Below are 23,544 nucleotides of genomic sequence, written 5' to 3' on the forward strand. Positions count from 1 at the left end.
CATTTCAAATCAACCTCTACCTGCAAGAAGATATCAGAGATCTGCTTTTCTTTTCATCTCTTTTGGTTTTATTTCTTTAAATGAACGAAAGTTCTGGTAACTAGCATGTCAGGAAAACAAAAGAATGCATTTGTGTCACATGCAGTGGGATGGCAGCCTATCCCTGGGTGTCCTTCATTTACTATGAATGGTAGGAAGGGCAGCACAGTTGAACCTGCAGAAGCTTTTCTGTGCTGCCTCTCATGGCACTGTTTTTCCATGTGGGGGTACTTCCATGTGTGTTGATTCTGTATGCTCTCAAAATTAAGTAAAAAGGGCAGTCTCAGAGATGGTGCTGACACTGATGGAAGGATCTAAAGCCTTGTCCACACTGGGAAGCAGTGCATGGGGATGACATTCAGGGAGAAATTTTGCTGAACCTACAGTGTTTCAAAACTATCAGCTTGCACACATACATATAGTGCATCTTCTCCAAGAACATTGTTTCTGGACAAGTATTCTTAGCAACAAACAGGCAGTTTTAGAAGAAAACTCTTAGAACTGGTGGGGATCATAGCAAATAATGGAGCAGATGACCAGGGTAAATCCAATGTCTGTTTCTCTAGATAGGATGGATTTATATTAGTGCTTGGGGCCATGACATCATCTCTCCTCAGTACCTGCAGTAGCAGAACAAAAACAAAGGAGAACCTAGAAAACAGATTTTTCACAGAAAAAGTACTTTGTAACACTAGAAAAGTAATTGGGAAATGCAGCAATTGTTTTAGAATCCAATGCTCAGAGTCTTACAATTGAATTTGTTCATATCCCAAACAGGTTTTCTCTTTATCCTCAGAGTTCCATACTTCCCATGGGGTAGCTGGCTGCTTTGTAACTCCCTTCTCCCTACATTCATATATTTACTGTTGAGTAACGGAGTGGTGACAGAATTTCTCTCTCCTTTTCATTTTAGCGTAGAACCTTTTTGACTGAGTTGCACGCGGCTTATGTGTGAAGAGCAACTAATTTATGTCTAAGGCAACATTACAGTACACAAGCCTGAAGTATTTGCAACCCACTCCCTTGCCCCAACCTGGGAATGTGGAATATAGTACTCTGTGTCTTATTTCACAGTTGAAAATGAAGTGACTCAATTCATCTGTAGCTGAATTATATTTCTTCTGCTCTTTGTATCTTGTACTTTTTCCCTAAACAACTACAACTGGCCACCATCAAAGACAGAACTGCATGAGCCAATGTGACATCTCTTCTGTCTTTTAATTTCCTTAAGCTTGAACTCGTCATGTGGCTTAGAGACCAACAGCTCTTGCTCTAACTTGTATTTCCTATGCCATGAAACAAAGACAGATGTTTGTTGCCACTGAATTGGCCATTCTCTGAAGACAAGTTTTTCTCTTGTGTCCTGTGCCAGGCCAAGTTTATGTTCTCTACAGTTGGAGCCTCCCTTGAAGTCTGTCAGTGCTGTTACAGACCCACAAAGGGCAGAGCTTTCCTTGTTATAAATTGTTCTGAGAATACTGTTTAAATCTCTGAGATTTCTCTGAACTGACAATATTCTTAATCCCTCATGGTATTTATCAGTTTGCTTGAGTTCTGATAGATCCTGAGCTTTTCACATTACCATCACCATCCTCTGCAGAGTAATTTTTAATTACTGCAGTAAGCTTCTGGTTTGTGTCTTTATGGGATTTTTTTTCCCGAAAGTTCTCCACAATACTTTCAAGGGCAGTTCTTTCATAAGCTCATCATGAGAGATTTATTCACACTGAAATTCCAGAAACACTTCTGAGGTCCATAGCTTTTCCCGTCCTGTTTCTATTTTTGCCTGCTAGTGACAGATTCTTAGGATTGCTTGTCAACAGACAGAAGGGAAAAATAGACACATGATCTCTAAAGATTCAGTTTGATTCAAAGGCCTGAGCCTGCAAATGCTTCAGCACACAAACTCAGTAGGTGTTGGTATGACTGAAGTTAGTATATGCCACAGGTTCTAAGGAACTAGACTTCAGATTTGCCTCTGTTGCTTCCAGGTCAGCTCCCGTGGCCATCGGTGATAGCTGTGTTTTTATTCAGGGGCTCTACTTCAACCAATGCAGTCAGACTAGTGGCTTGACATCTTGTTCTTTCAGATCAGAGAGAAAGTGGGGAACAAGCTCCCAGACTGATAAGACAAACCAAATCAAGTACTTAGACATGTCATGTGAATGCATTTTCCAGTGGATGATCTATAGAAGGATTCCAGAAGATGTAAAGGAAGTCCATTAACCACTGGAAAAAAATGACAGTGAAGCTTTATGTACAAGCAGGAAACATGCAGGGAAGTATCTTCCCAGTGTAAAACCCTCAGAAACCTTCTGATCATGAAAGACATACTTTTTTCATAGAATTGGCAGAAAAATGTTCTACTTCCTTCCACACACCAGTCATGCCTGCAAACCTACTGCTGCAACAGAAAGCACTTTTTCACCGTTGTTGATGGTGACACTGTTGGGTCAGAGTAGAAAAAAATACGTATTTTTGTTAAGAAACATAACTTTGTGGTTTTTTTCAATCTCCATGGGATCTGAAAGGCTACACTTGTGCCTTCCCACGGTAACTGGGCAGCATGCACATGTGTTCTGTGAAGTATGATCATAAGTATTGTCTCATGGATTTTAAGCATCAGGGGGGTATTAAAGCTGCTTCTTCAAAAAATGGGAATTAGTTGTATTGCTGAGTGAAAATTATGTAGACAAGCTGTTTTTTTTAAGGGCTATAAGTAGAAGCCGTTAGACCCTCGACATGTAAGAGAGCTGATCTGATTAGTCATATTGATGTGGTTTTGGTTGTAGGTAAGCAGTGATTCCTTCCAACAGCCCTGTTTTGAGACTGTGTAACTGAATGTAAAATTTGTGTAGCAGAGGGAAGGGAGTCAGCTGTAGAATTTTGCCCTATGTAGTTAATGGACTGTTCTGATTTTAGAAAATAAGGCATGCTTGGTAATTTACTTGCAGCTTAAAGAGTGTGCATAGTGCTGTTTGCCGTTATTTGTTACTTCACTGATATTGACACTATGGGAAAAATGCTTCTTTCCATGTGTAAGTAGAGATACTGCTCCAAATGCCAGTGTTGCTGCCATTGTGGATCAGGCTTGTTGAAGAATGTTTAGTTGAAGAACTAAAGATTTTGTTTCAATGCTAGACCTGTTTAGATGACCCTACGGATCAGCCCTGATAATGTTGCACAGTTGTAAACTATGTGAAGACACAGACTCGTGAGAGAAAAGTGGTGCATTTATAGCACACATCCCTTTGGTTGTGGGATGTGTCAGCCTCAGTCCAGTGCAGAAATCCCAAAATAATTTGTCTGGGTGCTAAACTACTGCATTTCTCCATTGCAGCAAAGGTTTGCTCTGTCAGAGGGAGCACTCCCTTACTCATGAACTGTGTGTAGAGGGTCAGGCTGTGCTAGGAGCAAGCTACTTAAAGGAACCCTGCCATACTCAGCAGGAGTAATAGCAAATAGGCTGTGCCTTAGCAAGGGTTTTTCTTAGAATAGTGGTCTCTGAGCTCGGACACCATGGTGCAGAATTCAGGGGTTTTCCAAGGCAGCCTGTGGTGCAGCACATATACTGCGAAATTACCTTTCTCTCTCCATTTTCCAGCTGAGCTCTTATTTAAGTCTTATGTGATGACATGGAAGTTGCAGTCAGTTCAGATCCTCTTCCTCCACTAATGTTAGCTGCTGGCAGCCACAGGATTAGCATTTGGTCACCTGCCTCTAAACTGCAAGGCTTTTCAGGCTGATTTCATGTCACTTGTTAGTGCCTGCTATATGAAAGTAATAGAGGTCTCCTTTTTGAAGGCTCAAGCTTCTTCTCTGCACCCACTGCACCCACTCTGTGGTCACAGCCATCCCCTCATGCACACGTCTGTGTGCAAACCCTGTGCAGGTTGGTGAAGTTGTGTGGCCTGAGTTGAAAGCCAGCCATCAATTGTGCAGGCAGCACTAGGGAAAGTGGGGAAAGTGGGACATTTAACTCTCTGAGGGGACTGGCAGTATATACATCTCTTTATGTCTCAGAGTCATGTTAGAAGGCAAGACATGTCTTCCTTAACATGAGGTGCAAACACTGGGGTAAACACATGGCTGGCTCAGTGCAGCTGACACAAGATCACTGCATGAGGAACATGCAGGATGCTGATCAGAGAACACAGATTTCTGAGAGAGCACTGTGAAAGCTCCCTAGCTGACCTTCGCTAAAAATGAACCAGAATAATCTGTACTTACTTGTTTGTTTATACCAGGAAAGGAGCAATCAGTTCTTACAGCAGTAGTTAGAGAGCTATGCAAATTGGTTCAGCTTTCTCTTCAAGCAGCCTCAGCTGGGACAGACCACAATGGTTTTGGAATGCGTTTCCAAACACCAGGTTCTGTTAGCTGCATTTTTCCTCTTAGCTAAAATGTCATCAAGACACATGGCCAGTTATATCTTCATATTCTTAAGTGTTCTGTGTATTACAACAGGTTTTCCCTTATCAATAAGACAGGCTCAAGGTGCCAGGGTGACATGCTGAGCACACCACACCATGTTCATCTGTCTGTCACCAAGTTAGTGTACAGCAGGAGATCTCCACAGTACTTCTCGCTTTTAACATGTGTTCTATTAGAAACAGCTCAAAGCTCTTTCCAGCTTTAAGTACATCAGCACAAGTGCTATTTAAAAGGAATTTCAATGCTGCTTTGGTTTTTTTTTTAAATGACTACATGGTTAGGGACAAATGGGGAAGGTAGTAGTTTTCGCTACTAAACAGACCGATTAAGGGGAGAAGCCAGTTGTGTAGAATGCGGTCTTTTATTTAATTAGTGGACACCGCTTAAGAAAAACTAAATCCAGATGTTCAGATTTGCCCTGTCATTTTTCATTCCTTTCTGTTCCAAAAGACTGAACGATAGAGTGGAGAGAAAGCTTTCACATTTACACTCATATATGTGTATGTGATTTATGCAAGATTTACAAATTTCGGATTTACTTGTTACAAACAAACTAGTAAAAGCTTTAAATCCCTCTAAAAAAAACCAACATTGCCATGAAGTTTCAACTAAAGTGAAGGTTCAGGCCCTTGAAGTAAACAGATTGATATGCACTGTGTTGTGGTAAACAAATTCAAATGCCAGGTCACCTGCATTAGATTTAAATCTTAGTGAAAGTTTAAATTTAGTTTACTTAGGAGCAGACAGCTGGTCAGTTTACTGGCTTATGCGCTTAACCCTGAGAGCTGAATTTATGTATGTCAGTACATGTCAAAATGTCACCTACTTACAGTCAGGTTTTGTTTATTGACTCCTCAATTATATTGCTTATAATTGAGGAGTCCAATTATAACTGTAAAATTTTTTTAATACTTGCAATATTATTTTCTATATTATTTGTTAGGTAATGCTATAAATAAAACACTACATATTTTTGTCAATAGAATGTAATATTTAGATTCATAACTTGCTCTTTTGATGGAGGAAAAAAAGTGCTGATTTCTAAGGGCTCCTGCTGATGAGCATCTGCAGTTAAAGGAATTACTACTGGCAAGTGTTTCTTTCATTTGCTGTAAGTTATCAGTCCTTTAGGAGGAGCAGCTGGAACATTTTGTCAGCTGACATTTTGTCAGCTCTCCAGTGATTTTACCTTTTAGCACAGCAGCATAAACTACCATCACTTGGCAGTTATATTCATCTCATATATTAATGTATAATATATGTATCTGATAAGCATATAATCATATTCAGAGTGCCGTTCCAAATGAGGGGTTTTATGCTGTATTATAACAATCAGAAGTATTAAAATGCAGCATTTTTCATGTTCATTTCTGCATCTTTTATTTCCCCCCATGGGCAAAAAAGGGACAGATGCTGGGAACCATAGACTTGCAAGATTCAACAGATGGACCCCATCTTAGTGTGAAAACAGCAGGGAGAGCTCCAGAGTCACAGGGTTTCTCTTGCTATGTCTTTGTGATAGGATCAGTTTCAGTATGAAGAGAGGAGGAGGAAAGTCTTTGTTCCATTTCTCCACAGTTTACTGCAAGCCATCCCATCATTTTTCTAATTCTCAGTCATCAACTGCTTGGTTATGTTCTATAATTAATCATCAAGCACCTAGGAGTTAAGAAGAAAACCCTGATCAAGAACAAGGTAGCCAGTGTAACAGGGAAAATTCCCTTTATGAAAAAATTAGAAGTACAGAAAACAGGACTCAGTAGTTGCTGCTTCCTACTTAATTCTGTAAGAGAGAGAGTCAGCCACTCTGGTAGAGAAGCACCTGTGTTTTATTCAGGCTGAGAAGCCCTGTCTGTTTAAAAGGCAGCTCCAGATGCCCAAGCTTTTGCTCTCTGTTTTGGATTTGGTTATGCCAAAGTAGGAACTGCCAAGCGTATACTAGCTGCTGACCCTCCTGTCCAGGTGATCAGCGAGGCTCCACCAGCCACTAAAATGCATGTGGCACTGGCAGACCAAAGTGGAGCTTGCATGAGTGAAGACAGAATATTCATATCAACTCAGTGTATTATTGCAATAGCATTGCCTTATTGACTTACTCCCTCATGCTGTGCAAACATTTTATACTCAATAGTTGTTTAATTTCCAGTTGAACTCAGCAAATCATATTTCCCAGCCTTCAGTCTGGCAGCTGATTTTTCCCATGAGGGACACCAAAGACCAGTTTTCACAGGCCCATTTCCTCTCAAATATTCAGTCCCTAGTCTAATGAATATACCATTTCATATTCTTCTCTGCACTTCATTTTCCACATGATAAACTATCCAGTGTAAAGCTCTTACGTACAGAAGACACTGATGTATTTGATGTTTTCAACTACGCTGTCTGCTAAACAATGAGACAAAAAGCAACTGTTGAGAGAAGTTAAAGGAGAGAAGTTAAAGAATTCTTTGCATCTCTGCAGCAAGACTGACTGCTGGCTTAGTAGGTATCCTTAGCTTGTATTCAGGCTAATATTGAATTAGGCTTAAAAAATGCCAAGGAACATGTTCTGGTTTCACTGAAACCTCTGGAAGGCAGAAAAGGGGTGTCCATAGCGTGAAGTAACTGCACGGCAGATCCCTGGGTGTCAGTTGATTGGTGTCAGGAGTCCCATGCAGACTGCCATTTAGTCACCATGAATGCACTTACTGAGTTGCAATAGCTACAGAAGTATCATACACTTCAGTTTGTTTCCAACTTTGGAGATTAAATACCTGAAGGGTCTTATTTCAAGGCCAAGAGACAGTAAATTGCATTCAGGGCCTGAGATTAATTTTAAGATGTCTTAGGTAGCTTTGCTGTAGCCAGAGGATGTACAAAGGGATATTCTAAAACAGGGTTTGCCGCAAGTAGTACGAACATAGTTTCACAAAAACGTGGTTAGTGTTTTTCTTGTTTCCTAAAGAAAATAAGGTCAGTTACCACTACTACTGTGAAATCAGTATTAGACCGTCAGATAGCAAGAAAACATAGAAATACTAGAATTTATCCCTTCACCTTCACACATTTGAGCAAACAGAAGAGAAGAGTTCTGTGTGTTCATTTGATTAAGTTTGGTAAAGATCATCAGAGTGGAGCAAAGCAATTTGCAATTCTTATCACTACAAGAAACTGTCGGGGCTTTTATTTCATTATTTCTCTTCCATTCTCACTTACAAGGCTTTTAGCCAAATACCTGCTCCCTTATCTCCATGTTTTCAAGTGATTCAGATGCTGGAAAGGTGAACAATTAAAAATAAAAAAAATAACTGTTTCTGTTTCTTTGTGACTAATACCACAGTTTTCCTCAGTGTATTGAGAGGGTTGCTACCAAAGAAAATCACCCAGTTATTGCAAATTGTATGGCTTTGATAGCTATATATGTTCTGGGCTGCTAAAGCTGGTTCTTAGTTCACAAGCTGAAATCAGAACAAAGTGGTGATTTCTGAGATCCTTTTAGGCATTCTTCTCTGTGCTTTATGTCTAACCTGCATGCAATGCTGAAACCTTCCCACTTGCCCATCTCAACTCTTACACAGAAGACAGATAGCAGACATTCTGAAGATGGCCCATTAGGGCCAAATTGTGAATTAGGAAAAGGAACGGTATTGGAGGGAGTTGTGGTGAAATATGAGAGTATTTAATGCTAAAGAGAGAGCCAAAGATGTAGTCTTTGTGCAGTGATGGTGCAGAAGAGCACAGCAGCTGAACAAGTAGGTACAAATGGACTGAAGTTAACAAAGCCTCATTTTTTCACAAATTTTTGACTCATGGTCAAGGGAATAGCATCAGGGTCTGAAAAGGACAAGCCATACTTTAACTTCCTTGGCATTTCAGGTACTCAACATCTTTCCTGCAAAAGGGGAATGCAATATGACATCCAGTTATAAACCTCATTAATCTGTTCTGTCATGAGGATTTGTATACTGTAGCATTTCTGCCTTACTAGAAGAAACAGCTGTGCCATACTATGGAAAACAGGATTCATCATGATGATTTCTTTCATGTAAATGAGGAAATCTGTGAGTTTATCAGTGTTCAAACTGTAACACTGAGCAGACTGAGTTACTCTGTAGAAATTACAAATTTGAATTCTGGATCAGAAAGGTAACATGACTTCTGATGGTAATAATGCTTTTCAGTTTTTGACACACTTGTGTTTTAACAAACATGGTCTGGGACATGAGCTAGAGTTTCACAGCATTGTAGATCCAGTAGATCAGTTACCAGCCACTGCACTAGAATTTATAAATGGAAGATTACTCAAGAGCCAACTTTCTTAAAGTGGCTTGTGTTCCTGCATTAACTATGTTGAGCCTTTGCTGTTTTCTAAAGTTGACCAAGGTTATATGATTTTTTTTGGGGGGGAGGAAGTTGTTAGCTTTTTAAGGAAGTTAGTCTGACTGTGGAACTTTTTAGTTTGAATAATAATTGAATTTTTTCAAAGCATCACACAATATCAAATTGCAGATTAATACCGCCTATCCTCATTCCCTTCCACATAATTTAAAGCAATCATACTTCATATAGTATATTGTCCAGTTCATCCAAGTTAAAGCAGTAGTAGATCCTCCCCTGTCCAAGTTCACGCTTACGGCTCTCCTCAACAGGAAGTTTTCCTGAATGTCTCCTTTTCTCCTTGTGAGAATAATTAATTCCCTCTGAAGATCTTCCGGCTGAGAGTAGCTACTGCAGTGTATCTTCATTCCTGATATTTGTTGCTTGCTTTCAGGAATACCTTTTTATAACAAAGAAGAGCTTAGTCATGGCTAGCAATTGGCTTTAAGAAACAGTACAAACTGCATTTTTTTAAGAACTGAAGTACCATATAGCATTATTTAGCCTTCTATGTAGTTTTTCCACCCAAGTTTAAAGGTAAATGAAAGGAAATGTGTACAGGAACTATGTTTTGCTGCCACCGTATATACCTGTGACATTCAGTGTCAGAAGTCACTGAATGCTCAAACCCTTGAAGAGGTTGCTAGATTTGTGAACAAGGTTAATTAATTTTTTCCAGTCTTTTATTGGCTGTTTTTATTATGCATCTCTGCATTGTTTTATTATCAAAGGTTACAACTGGGCTTGACTAAAGACAGTAAAATCCACAGCAATAAATGCCACAACAGGAAACTAGTCCCTCTCAGAGGACACCACCTCAGCTTCCGACCATGCATTCCCTGTGTGACATGAAATTCCCTTTGTGACAGAGTTCAGTGTCCTTATCTCTTATGAGTATACAAAGAGAGAACATAAAAAAGAGGTGCAGATTTTCCCCACACTCTCAAATCTTATTTCACCAATGGTTTCATTACAGCCTCGTTGTATTAAAGAGATTTCACAAGTCCTGTCTTGGATATTCGTATTTTAAAAAAGCAATGTTAACTTTTAAGACTAAATCCACTTTATTTTGATTTTACTGTCATACACTATACGGATGCCAAGGACAGCTTTTAGAATAATACTATTCATCCAACGGATGAATTTGTTTTCGTTGCGTTGATTTTGCCCATGTCTGAACTCCTAGATTTTTTTTTTTTTATCTTCAGGCTGCTGGCACAGAAATAACAATTCAAAACCAGCATATTGGTAGACATTAGCTCAAGCAGTTCTTTACCTTTTCAAGGTCAGGTTTAGTTCCCACTTCAGTAAAAATTATTTCAGACGTGAGTGGAACCATTCCTGCCTGCTCAGGAAGACGCTGGACCACCAGAGGCAGACTTTATGAAATCCTCATCAGGACCTTGTCCCATCCATGGTACTGCACTGAGCCTTTGTCCCTGGAACAAGGGCTTCCTGTTTGCTCCAGTGAGGTGGAGACTGATGTCTCCTTCGTGATTGTTCAGGTTTCACACAAAGGGTCTATTCTGTGTGAGTGGCTGGAGCAAGCAGGAGAGGAAGCGTCAAAAATTGTCACTGCAGCACGTTTCTGCTCATACTCCATAATCGCAATAAGAAGCAGCAAGGGCTGCAGAAAACTCAGGACAGAAGAAAATTACTAAGTTGTTACATCAGCAATTTTCAGAGAGGGCTCAGGAATCTGCCAGCTTTGGTTTATTTGAGCTTTTTAGAAGTGAAGCTGTACCCAGTAAAATATCCTGCTTTCTGTAAAACACTTAAGCAGCAAAATTCAGTGGGGAGATATAATGACTACCTTAAACAATTTAGTGACCCAACCCAGCCTAAAAAATACCACCTAATTACTTTCAGCAGCAGCTGGGGGGAAAGCAGATGGGGCATCATGTTAATACTGTAAGAGTGTCAGTGATTTGTGCAGCTGCTTGCTGTAGCTTTATTTCTGAAAACATAGAGCTCCATCATTCCAAACTATAAGGAAAGTTAGGGAAGGCAGGGAGAGACTTAGATATGTGTAAACCAGTTGTTTCAGGAGAAGATAAGAAGTTAGGGAGTGTTTCCGCAGGCAGGTTCTGGTTCCTTTTGTTCCCCCTCTGCTTGATAAATTTTATGATGGCTTATTTCAGCTTTACACCCCTTTCACAGAACACAAAGTTCACAGAAATCTATGCTGACTTGCATGTGCCTGAGGGATAATCATTATAAGAGAATGTCCTTGTGATTCAAGTCATCAGTATTATGCTAAATCACTTTCAAATACGTCTGTGGTCTGACATTTTTACTGCTCTCAGATCCAGGGCTTTTTGCGTCATGGGATCACAGAATTGTTCAGGTTGGAAAGGCCTCAGGAGTTTATCAGGTCCAGCCTTTGGCTCAAAGCACTGTTCATTGTGAGGTCAGGACATGTTCCCTGGGGCTTTGGACAGTCTGTTCCTGAAAACCTTACAATTCTCATACAAGAAAAGGACCTTCTTCTGAGTTACAGGGAACATGAGCACACCTCATAATGTATCTCAACAGAGCATCACACTACAGCAACCTTTAACGCCTCAAAGCCACAAACAATTTGGGATGATGAATTTAGGTTTTTTGCTGTGTATCAAAAATTCCTCAAAAGTGCCAAAACTGAGATTGCTTTGCAAAGACTGGTCTCTGACATGATTTACAGTAAAGATACCATATGATTCTACATGAGTCTTCCTTGAGTCTTTAAAGGCAAGAAGTTTTTTAATTGGTTATTTTCGTGGTAAACTGATTTTCTGTCAATGGGGAATAATGCCTTTATGATAAAACCTAGACTTTTTGATTTCTTTGTCCACAATAACACACTAATCCTTTATTTGTGTAAATTGATGAGTAGCTGCATTGCCTTCCTTCATAAGAACCCTGCTGAACACTTTACGTATTGTTCAACTACCTGAGAGACTCCATAGTGGCACGCTTGCTTCAGGAGGTATTAGGACTTTGTGTTCTGTTGCATACCTAAATTCAACACAGAAACACATCTCAACCGTAGTCTGAAAAGGGGCTTAACTATTAACTATTTCTGTTGTTTCAGTACTAGTAAGTAGTTAACGGGTAAAAATCATCGTTACTTCTGTTTTTCATAAACATGCAAAGTGCAGTTTCCTCCAACAGTAAGTTGCTGGAGAAAGTTTTGGAGTGACAAGCCCCAGTACTACATAGTCATTTAAAGAACTAAATTTTCAAGGTCTATGAAGGTATGGATTTGAAATAGCCATAAAACAGCACTAACTATTAAACAATTTTTTCCAGCATCTTGCAAAATAAGATGTTGTACAGAGGAGGCAAATTCATCATTTTACACTGATGCAAGTTAGAACAAGCTGTTCTCTTGACTTCAGAAATGTATCTTTGAGATCAGTTTATATTGTGTGATACAAGCTCTGAAAGGAGACAGAATTATGGAAGTTCTGTCTGTGTGAGAAAGAAGGGGGCCATGGAGATATTTGGCAAATCGGGAGATCTGACTGTATGAGACTCAGGCTACTTTTTGATTTGTTTATTGCATAGTTCAAAAGGCAAAATCATGAATAGGAGTGATAAACTTAACTGATACTATCTCAAAGATATGAGGTGCAATTCAAACCTGAGATGTGTAATAAGATGTAAAATAGATTTCCTCTGGCCTCACTGGGCACAATGTAGCATAAATGAGAATAGAGAGGTCATGAACAAGGCGTACATTAAATTAGTTAAAATATAATCCTCAGTACATACATAGAACAATGTTTTGAAGGTAAAACACCTCTCTTGTACAGCCGTACTTCTGCAAATATAATAAATTCAACAAATTATATGAAATATCTGCTGAGAATTTTTTTTGCAGGAGCAAAATATGAACTGCATTTCATCACAGAATAACTTTAAACAGGTTAACCATTTTCCATGGTAAAATCTATTATTTGAGACTCATTCCATGAGTCCATGTCTAACCTGTTTCTAAAAACATCCATTTTGGATTCCATAGCTTCTTTCTGAGGAACATAGAGCCATACCGTATCTCTGACAATTTTTCTTCTAACTGAAGACTGCACTGAAGTCTAGAAAATCTGTACTGTTGTTCATACCTCACTGGAATACTCTTTTGTGCCTTATATTTATCAATGAATGTCCCAAAAGACAAGCAACTTTCCAAAAGTGCCAAAAAGCAAATCAGTCTAGCACACTGCAGGTTACTATACACATGACAATAGCCTTTATTAGCATAATGTGTTATAATACATTATATAGTGAGTCTCTGAGGTTTAGTAATCCCTGTCAGCAACCAGAATAAATGGAAATAGCTTCCAGGAGATGCAAGGCCTATGAAAAGACTTAGTTTTCAAAAACTAGAAGCATTCAAACTCATACATGCAGCCTCTGAAACAAAAATCTCATGAACAATCTTTCATCACAATCATTTGTGGAAGTCAAATGCCTCAAGTGTACTTAAGAGATTAAAGAGAAATTAAACTCAGCACTAGCAGTTCCATACTTTCCATGCTGAAACAAAGGTTTGGTTCATTCTCTCAGGCTTGGCGACAGCAGAAGTTTTTAATTTTGGCTTTTTAATACGCTTAGATACTGAACTTGTTAGCTGAGAATAGCCAGGTTCCACATAAAAGTAAGCACAGCTCCTTGAGGATAATATCTAAGGCACAAGTGAGAGGGTTTTTTACTTACTTTAATGCACAGCTGGATGGAAAAAACCACTAATATTAGATATGTTGCATGTACAACATAATGCTGCATGGGATGAAGGTGCATCACAATTACTGAAATCCTGAAGGCGTAACTGCCAGGAGCTCAATCCACGCAGACAGGGAAAAGGCATCTCATGCTACACTTTTTGTGCCCTTCCCTTCAGCAATTCCCAATGACATTTAGCAGGGAGACAGTACTAATCTAGCTGGAGCTTTGATCTGCTCTAGTACAGCTGTAATGATTTTCTTACGGTGCTGTGAATTATTGACATATTTAGTAAATTTTTTCAAATTTTACTAGTGTAGAACAATTACCAATATCATAACACTTAAGATCAGTTCAAATTATTAAAACACCTTCAGTAATTCTTAGCTTATTGTTGTTGATACAGAGATAACATCACTATAATAAATACTACTGTCTTTTTACAGGCCTGCTTATTCTCAGTAGCATTCCACTCTCCAGTTTATACCCTCGTTTTTTCCTGTATTTTTAAAGTACTCATCACTGTTCAGTTGAAGTTCTGGTTAAATGATCAAAGGCTTTAACAAAACTATCCTTTAATATCATGCTGCACTCATACCATGAAACAGGAATTCAATCAACTCTGTTACTAGAACTCCACAAGATCATTTCTTACTCCCAAAGCATCAACATGCTTCAGCCTCAGCAGCCAGGTACAGTACTCAACAGCTAAATGCAGTTGCAGCCTGGAGCTGCAGTGCCACTGTGCATGTGCGTTGCTGGCTTCTGCGGAAGCTTTCACTGCTTAGGCTTCGTCTCTTAATTATATTAAATGAAAGTACAGCTGTAACCCTACCCAAGCCATTTATTCTATTTTTAACCTTGCAGACATGCAGAGAAACACAAGGGGGAGGAGAAAACAGTGTTAAATTAAAAGATAGGAAGCGTGCCATAGGTAAATCTATTTCTTTAAATCTTTCCTGATCTGAGTTGCAGGAAGTTAGCAGAATGTATCTCTAATTGTCTGTGCCACAGTCCCAGTTTTCCTGGACTGCTTGCATTATTTCATCTGTTACCATCTTCTCTGGTCTCGTATCAGGCTTCACCTTTTACCAAGGTAATGCCAAACATCCTATAGACCACTGAGAATCACAAAAAAGCTGACTTCATCCTACTTTCAATAAATCTCATCTGTAATAAAATCAGCAGCTGAAATACCTTCCCTCCTTTACATGTTTAGTGTTACTCTTTTCCTGAAGTAGAGCCTGGTTTTTTTTCACTACATTTTAAATTTGTCTTTGAAATAGTATGGAAGCTTCCCAAGTTGCAAGCATCTAGGATTTAAATTGCAGAGGGCTTGTATGATGCAAAGCATTAATTTGTTTTCCTGAGGCTTTGTGTCCTGTGAGTAGCTGCTCATAAGAGGACATGGAGGAATCTCTGAACAAAATGAAACCAGTTATCAATTTTGCAACTAAAAGGTGGGAGCATGCTGAGACAGAAATAGAAGGTCCTTATGGTGCTATGCCTCACCTCCTCAAACTGCTTATTCTTGAGTTTAGCAGTCACTGCTGTCTTTTCCTACCAGCTGCTATGTAAGAAGTGCTCTTTGAAGTCATTTATCAGCACCAACTCTGCGCTGGCTGGGAGGGTGGGTGGGGAATACTGCAGCAACAGTTGAGGAGGAATGACCACATACCTCCTAGGTATAAGTCATTACCTCTCACTGGCTAACTGACCTTCCTCCCAGGGGAGCTGGGTGGAGATTAACTCTGTTCTTATTAAGGCCAGAAGCAAACCTTAACTTCAGAGAGAGCAGGATTAAGGACAATTCCTTTGGTCACTTATTTGCTTGCCTGTCTAACCATGTTCAATACTCTTTCAAGCAGCTGTTGAAGAAGGAAAGGCTGCTTTATTTGCCTTTTGCTAGCAGTGGGCAGACTGCTGTTAGCATACACGTATGGAATCTCGCAGTACCAGTAACTATACTGCTCAGTAGGACACTAATGGCATTGCGCAGTACGATTAAGCAGTATAAAGGTCTTTGCTTTCATGAAAAGAGCAAATTATAGTTGAAGAGTGGACATCTTTGTATGTTATTTTGTTTATTGGACTTTGAAGAAAGATTTGACAAAATATTCCCTGTACTACTGCTTTACAGGTCATTTGCAGTCTGCCTAATGGTGCCTCCAACAGTGAAAGAATTCACTTACAGTTACTTTTTAATAACCGAATTCTCAAGCACACAACCTCCTCTGCTCTGGATTGTCCCCTCTGCTTCAATTGTACCCTGTACAAGTAGGTTGGTAGGGAGAGAGCAGTGCTCAGTTCGTCTTCTGCTCTTACCTTCCTCCACTTACTGTTCTCTGTATAGGTAATGAAGATAGACTGCAAGACAGCATCAGACTAGTCAAGTAAAACATTCAATTTTGAAAAATAAATAGTGGTTTATACCCTAAGAAGTGGAAAAACTGAAGATGAGCCTTTTTGCAGGAAGGTGAAATGTTTTGTTCACCACACAAGTGGTCAGAACGCAAGACCTCCCACAGGCCACTCGGTGACAGGCTTTGGGAAACTAATGCGGTCTGGGTGCTTGTAGGTTGAACAGAAAGGACAATTTCTGGCACATAACCAAAGAATGAGAGTAAAATCCCAGCTGTCTTGGAGGTGGTAGGACTTCAAAGACTAGGTTTAAAAGCCATCTGAACACACAGGCGTGTGACAACTGGATAAAAAGAGAAGAGCTAGATACTAGGATACTAGGTTGTAGGCTGAATTATAACAGAGTTGTTACTGAGTTTTACAGACTGTATTGTACAGCCAATGTGTGTATTTTACCTGGTACACTGGTTTGTAACTTGACAAGAAGAGTGCCAGAGCATTTAAGGTCCCAAGTTTTACACCATTCAGTCAGCTCGCTTCTTTAACATCCACTTTACTACAAGAATAACAGGAAGAAATAATTTTAAAATCAGAAAACCAAATTAAATAACAAAGTAGTTATACTTGAAGGGATGCCAGGTATACCCCTTCTTATGGAGAAAGTCCTGTAAGGGCTGTCAGCACTGTTCTTTAGTGAGTGAACTGAAGCCAGACCTGCCAGCTGCCAACAGCCCCCTCAGCTCAGAAGTCCTGCCTCAGTATTGACAAAAAAATTAAACACTATGTGCTACTGCTGTACCATTTGTAATGGGTTTTTCATGGAAGTTTTCCTTTCATGTGTGGACTAAACAGCACACTCTTCAATGAAAATAACAAGACTTCATGGATTTGTGGCCTGAGGGCACTGTGTCTGCAGGACTGTGCTAACACCTTTGCCTTGCTATCAGGCATATTGCATATAGAGAGTGCGGGCATCAGCAGCACATTTAAACCCCTAGTCCTAGATTTAGATCAGATTTCTGGGTCTTTCAGGACTTCAAATCTTTAGTTACTAAAACATTTGATAATCTGTTTAGGAATATGAATGTCTTAACCAGAGCAAATGCTGTAAAAATCAAGTTCTTACTGTTTTTATAACAATTAGACCATTCAAGTACAACTGTTTGCAGGAATCATAAAAATTCTTTCTATATGCATCAGTCTCATGTGAGGAACATGAAGGGTAGGAATTGCTTCTGAAGCTTACATATATCTGTATTTGAATGCAAGCTAAATATAAATATACAGTATGTATATTTATCATTAGTAGAGTTATCTACTCATCAGTAAGTTAGTCCAGGAGGAACTATCTTTTGCTGTGCTTCCCTTCTGAAACATAAACATTTCTTAATTTAATTTTTCCTAGCTCTGTTTTGTGATGTTTTGGACGCCAAATGTGTCAGAGAAGATTTTAGTTGACATAATTGGAGTAGACTTCGCTTTTGCAGAGCTGTGTGTCGTTCCTTTGCGCATCTTCTCCTTCTTTCCAGTTCCAGGTAAAAAAAAAAAAAAAAAAAAAAAATTTTGTAACCTCAAAACCAAACCAACAGTGAGGTATGGTTATAGGATCTAGCATGGCTATACATACAAGTGTGGCTAAATGCATGCCTAGCATAAGTATTGAAGCTGTTTGTATTGAAGGTGGTGGAGACCTAGCCTATTTACATTAGTAGTCAAGATACAAATCTTGCAGTAAGAGCATCAGTCATTGGGCAGATTTCTGACTGTCAAAAGTAAAGCTTGAATTCTTTCTATTGTAGTTGACCAGGAACAAATACGTGAATGGCAGTAGTGATACATGAGAGCCAAGACTGAGAGTAACTGTTTGGAATAGCATCTAGGACCACCTCCACATTAACATCATCTCCATTAGTCTCCACTTCTGCTACCAGACCCAGTGGCTTTTTCAGATACAGAGCATAAACAATATATAATAAAAGTTAATACTCTTATCAAAGAGCAAAACAAGCTTGACAGCAATAATTGAAATGTTTCTCCTCAAAAAATTTCTAGCTCTGTAATTAAATGCGACATCATGTGTTGTTTTCTGCTTATATGACAAGACCGTTTTGTAATAAAGGTAAGCTACAAATATAAGAATAGGTACATGTAGATATCTTTTTTCTTGCCTGACTGTTACACCATGTACCACAACAGATGGAAAATTTTCTTTGATGTGACTTCTCTTTAGGGAAGGGGATATTTTTTTTTTAAATGAAGAAAAAGAATGGACCATCTATTAAATGGATTATAAGAGAGCAGCTCTTGGATTGCTGTCCATAAGTGCCTTTTTTTGTTTGTTTCTTTGTTTTCCCCAAATCAGTATATTAAAGCAATTTGGATACAAGATCTACTTCCTTTCTAATAGGGTTTCCCAGTGTGCAAAGTTACCAACAACAAGTTTCACAGTGATTATTTCTGATTTGAATTTTCATGCTGTATGCATGAAAGAGGTGCATATGAGATGACTGACTTTTTTTTTTTTTTTGCTACTCTTGCCTCCTTTTCTCCTCACCTCCTCCCCTTCCCCTGTTTCTGAACAGTGACTGTCAGAGCGCACTTGACTGGTTGGCTGATGACTCTGAAGAAGACATTTGTGTTGGCACCCAGCTCAGTGCTGCGGATTATCGTCCTCATCACTAGTCTCATCGTACTGCCTTACTTAGGGTAAATCATTATTTTTCACAAAACTGATGGGTTTGTGTTCCTCTTCATTCCTGTTCCCTGTCACTTTATAGCTGAATTTGCATAGCTCAGACTTTTTTCCCCAAGTACTAACCATGATATAAAGGCTAAAGTGTCAATTTCTGAAAAAAGAAGCTTTACAGATTTACAAGTGTGACTGCTCTGGGCAGGTGCAGTACTTATGTCCCCTTTGAAAAATATACGCAAATATCAGAGGCAAAAACGTATCCTAAGGGGAATTTATTTCCATGTTGTTAAATGCATTGTTAAGAAAAGCAATGGAGGAATATCTTGTTTATGAGTTAAATAATCTATTCTACAGCACTCTGTACAAGACTTAAATTCTTAGTCCATAAGTAGATTCAGCGTGCTTCTAGTACTAAACAGTGTAGCCATTAAGAACAAACAAGTCCTTTAAAATGCCAGTTATTCTCTTTGCCAATGTATTATATCTTTGAAGAAAATATTTCTAACAACAGACTGGTTCTATATGCCAGTGAAAATATAATTACAAATCATGTATTCTAACACTACCATGACTGCTTTCTTTTTATGCCACCTACAGAGTTCATGGAGCCACTCTTGGAGTAGGATCCCTTCTAGCTGGTTTTGTAGGAGAATCCACCATGGTTGCAATAGCAGCCTGTTATGTCTATCGGAAACAGGTAAGAATTTGCCTCTACAGGATCTGGTGAAAGCAGTTGATGAATATAGTGGATTTTAGTTCAGATTAGGAGTACACTTTTGAAATGTAACTCACCGGCATCCCCACTTACTGAACTTGGTTTGCTTCCCTGTTTGGTCTCAGGAGTGTGCAACTTGGAAATTCTTTGAGATGAAATAAAACCAAAAGGTGCCCTCCAGCTGCTAGTGATCATTCAGGCCATGGGACATGCTGGTCTGATGTGATCCTCTTGTTCCTCAAAACACATGTATGTATCATGGGTAGCATGTCCTTACCACCACCTGTGTTGCACTGTATATCTACTACTACAATACAACATAGCATTTCTATGTAGACATGGAAACTACTCATCCAAGCTTCTTATTGTATATGTGTATATATATATATATAATCATAGAATCACAGAATCACAGAATGATAGAATGCTTTGGGTTGGAAGGGACCTTAAAGTTCCAACTAGTTCTAACTCCCCTGCCATGGGATGTGTTACGTGGTGTATACATATATATCTCTATGTGTACTTCTATTTCATTATAAAAACAACTCTGCTGAAAATGGACAAAAAGTACAGTTGCTTATGTACTTTTGCCATCTAGAGAAGTGATTTAAAACAAGATATACTCCTGCAGCAGTTGATAATAACAGCTTACAAATAATTAAACGGGAGGTTTTCTCCCTGGCATATTTTTATATTTTTCACACACTACAACCCTGCATGTACAGAGTAGTAGTGATACATGGATTTCAAAGAATATTCCACTAAATTACGTTCAAACGCAGGATAAATATTGTCTGGGTGACTGGGTACATCACAGTGCCTGCATGTTGTGTCCTTCCAGTTACGTATTCAAGGCACTGTGTAGGGCACCAGGTCTGACTCTGGGCAGAAATAGCACGGTTGTGTACATCATTCCATAGTACACCTCTGTGGGTGAAAGCAGAAGATGTAATCTATGCAGTGAATGTTTCTTTTTTTAATTAGACATCTTATGAAGTGCCAAATGGAGATATCCACCACTCCTGTTTTTGGAAAAAAGTACAGAAGATGGAATATCTAAAAGCCTTATATTGGAACAACGTAAAATCAGTTTTGATATGTATTAACAGTGGCAGCAGATCAAAATGTCAAGGTTCATAAGACAGTAGAAGAATCATGATCTCTGTCATGATTAGTCTGTCATGTTTTTCTTGAGAACCAAAGAGTAAAACCTGTAGACTCTGAAATGGCCTGTTCTTGGCCTGTGGTTTCACAAAATTGGACTAATGTCCTCATTGCTTGTTTGTTACAGTCATAGCTCATAGAGTGTTTCTGACTAGGTGCTTCATTTTTTGCAGTGGTGAGTGGAGGTAGTAGTAGTAATAACTGTGCCAACCTAATTTATTCAGTGTGACAGTGGCAGAGCCAACCGGTAGCTCTATGCACCAAGTTGCTTTCACCTGCAGTTTGAGAGCTGCAAATCAAGTGTTTTGTAGGCACCTCTGAATTTTTGAATCAATAATACCTGTGGGGGGGATATTTTGTCAGCTGTCCAATTGTTTTCTGTAAAACTAGTCAGCCTGCTGAGAAATGGGTAATAAGGAACAGATGCTTCAACTTGTTTTGTAGGGGGTTGAACGCTTCTTAGCTTTACTAATCCAGGACATCCTGGATGAATCACAGGACTCTTGAATGACCTCTTGCTCCTGCTAGCCAAAAATACTCTAATATTACTTGGCCTTGGTTGGGTGGAGGATCACAGTGGACTGGCAGTACCAAGAAAAGCCAGAATGTTCGCATCTTGTAAAATGCCTGAAGTTTGACATTTGAGAAATTAGGTTGCCACCTCTGTTTCACTCCCTAGAGCAGCTTTTGTTCTCCCATATTTTGTTGGTTTGGGGGTTTTTTTGTTTGTTTGTGGGTTTTTTTGTTTGTTGTTTGTTTTGGGTTTTGTTTTGTTTTGTTTTGGGTTTTTTTGGGTTTTGGTTTTTTAATAAAAAGTCTGTGAGGTAAAAGATTCCAGATGCTCTCTTCCCTCCAGTCATGGCTGAAGCCTGTCTTGGATGTTGCTTAGCATAAGAAAGCTTCTATGATTGCATTTATGTTAGAAAGGAGAAAACTAAGACCCCGAAAGGTTATGAAAATCTTCTGAGTTAATCCAAGTTATTAGTGACAAGCCACAAATATGACACAAATATTCTAATTTTTACTAAAATACTCTAAACAAACCAGGTGCAGAAAGTTCATTGGAGTGTGTTCATGCACAACTTACTGATAGGTGTCTGAATGCTTGTTTCAATCTAGAAAAAGAAGAGGAATGAGAATGAGACAGCTGTAGAAGGTGAAGACTCTGCAATGACCGACATGCCTCACACGGAGGAAATGACAGACATCGTAGAAATGAGAGAAGAGAATGAATAATAAATGGGATGCAATTGTTCTCTGCAGGGACGATTGGAGTGACACTTCAGCATCTTGTCGTCTCTCATACTTTTTCGTTTGTTCATTTTTATTTTTGTAATAAAGAGGCCTTGATTTAAAAGGTTTCAGATAAATTCTCTAGCATACTGAGTATGCTCTCACTGATGAGGGACCTAAAAAGAGGTCTTTGCTTCTTTATTTTTTTTTTCCAATTGAATTTGTTTTCTCACTCCATGCAAACATAAAAGATACAATTGCATCACTGTAGAGTCTTCCTTACTTATGCATCTACCTTCTCTGGACAATCTGCATTTGTCAACCAAAGCCCTGCTCTCTGTGCATGTGTGTGTGTGCGTGTGTGTGGGCATGCACTTGCACGCTCACACGTGCACACTGGCACGTGCCACTGGCTCAATGCTACTGCCATAATCCTTCTCCCTCCCCTCTTTCCTTTTCCTTCCTTTTCTTCATGAGAAATGTAAAGGAAAAGAAGTTGGAATACAGAGCTTTATTTTACTTGCTTGAAAATGACTTTGCTACATAAACTAATATACTATGGTGAACTATATCTTTTTGTTTGGCCTCGTCACTAGAGCTTATACTGCACAGGGTAAAAGACAGGGAGGAACATGTAAGTCTCCACATACAATGTGGAGAAAAACAGATTCCTCTCTCGTATTAAAAGTGTGTGGATGTATATATACACACACAGGTACATAAACAGAGACATACATACATATATATTTATATATGTATGTATGTATATGATAAATAAAGTACACACAGGACAAGAACTCTATTTAGCTTTCATTCCAGCAGAAAGATAATAATCTTTTGAAAAATGTAAACGTTTAATTCAGAATTTTCTTGAATCATTAAGCCCCACCTTGCATATAATTTTCTTTAGGGAAAAAAAGCAGGCACTATCCTCTTCTGAAGAGGGTGATGGCAACTGATAAACTACAACTGTATTTAAATTAAACAAAAATAAATATTGATAAGCTTTACCAAAGTTCTTGTCCACTGATCTAACTTTAATTTTTAAAGGTTGATTTGCTCTATATACTTATTTCTGGTGCCTCTATATTAAAAAAAAAACAAACATAACATATGCAGGATACCATGGTATATCACGTTACTACACATAGCTCGATGAAATTTTTTATATAGAGATACACATAATCACGTGTGTGCATATGTATATATACTTATATACACATGGCACACACACTCATATGTATGTTTTGCTATAATATATTTACCTATGCAGTAGGTCAAAATCCGTATGGTGAATCTCAAGTACTGGTGGTCCTCCAAGTTGATAATTAGGGACTTTGTTTATATGTTTGCTCTCAAGGCAAGCATTATGTGGGAGCTGGGAGCTGCTCACACCAGTCCTCCAGTGCTGTGCACGGAGCAGGCGGCGGGCGCTGTGTGGCTGTGGCTGAAGTGGGTTAAATAACAGAGCGTGAGGTCGGGTGGGTGATTCAAGTCGGGTGGAAATGAAGCCTGTGTAAGAGATGACCAGGGAGGTTTTGGGTGCCACTGATGATGGCTGCGGCAGCAGCTTGTATTTCTGTGCTCTTCTGTGTTTGGCTGCAGGGCAGCGTTCATTACCGGTCTGTAGTACCTTGGGTTCTTTCAGATTTAATCACGTCAGAGTCTGGAAACCATTATCCTCCATCCTATATCCATAAACCAGTTAATTTAAACCTTATTTAGTAAAAGTATATTTTTCTAAGTTGTGGAAATTATTATTTAATTGTGGACAAATTCCTAGATTTATTTGCCAGGTAGTCCCAGCACTCAGAGAACTGATCAAAACTAAACATTACTTTAA

The 23,544-nt window shown here is 39.0% G+C and overlaps 1 protein-coding gene across 1 annotated transcript in view; it reads left to right on the plus strand.

Moving 5' to 3' along the window:
- The window catches only part of ANKH (ANKH inorganic pyrophosphate transport regulator), a 99,126-nt gene extending 76,854 nt beyond the window's left edge, over positions 1–22,272 (plus strand). Inside the window, exons 9-12 of the mRNA XM_017829065.1 lie at positions 17,303–17,432; positions 18,480–18,603; positions 19,187–19,286; positions 21,588–22,272. Of these exons, the coding sequence (XP_017684554.1) occupies positions 17,303–17,432; positions 18,480–18,603; positions 19,187–19,286; positions 21,588–21,704 (471 nt within the window). The 3' untranslated portion in view covers positions 21,705–22,272. The remainder of the gene's footprint in view (positions 1–17,302; positions 17,433–18,479; positions 18,604–19,186; positions 19,287–21,587) is intronic.
- The last annotated feature ends 1,272 nt before the right edge of the window (positions 22,273–23,544 follow it).

This window comes from Lepidothrix coronata, unplaced genomic scaffold (assembly GCF_001604755.1).
Source record: "Lepidothrix coronata isolate B3197 unplaced genomic scaffold, Lepidothrix_coronata-1.0 Scaffold158, whole genome shotgun sequence".
Taxonomy (NCBI): domain Eukaryota; kingdom Metazoa; phylum Chordata; class Aves; order Passeriformes; family Pipridae; genus Lepidothrix; species Lepidothrix coronata.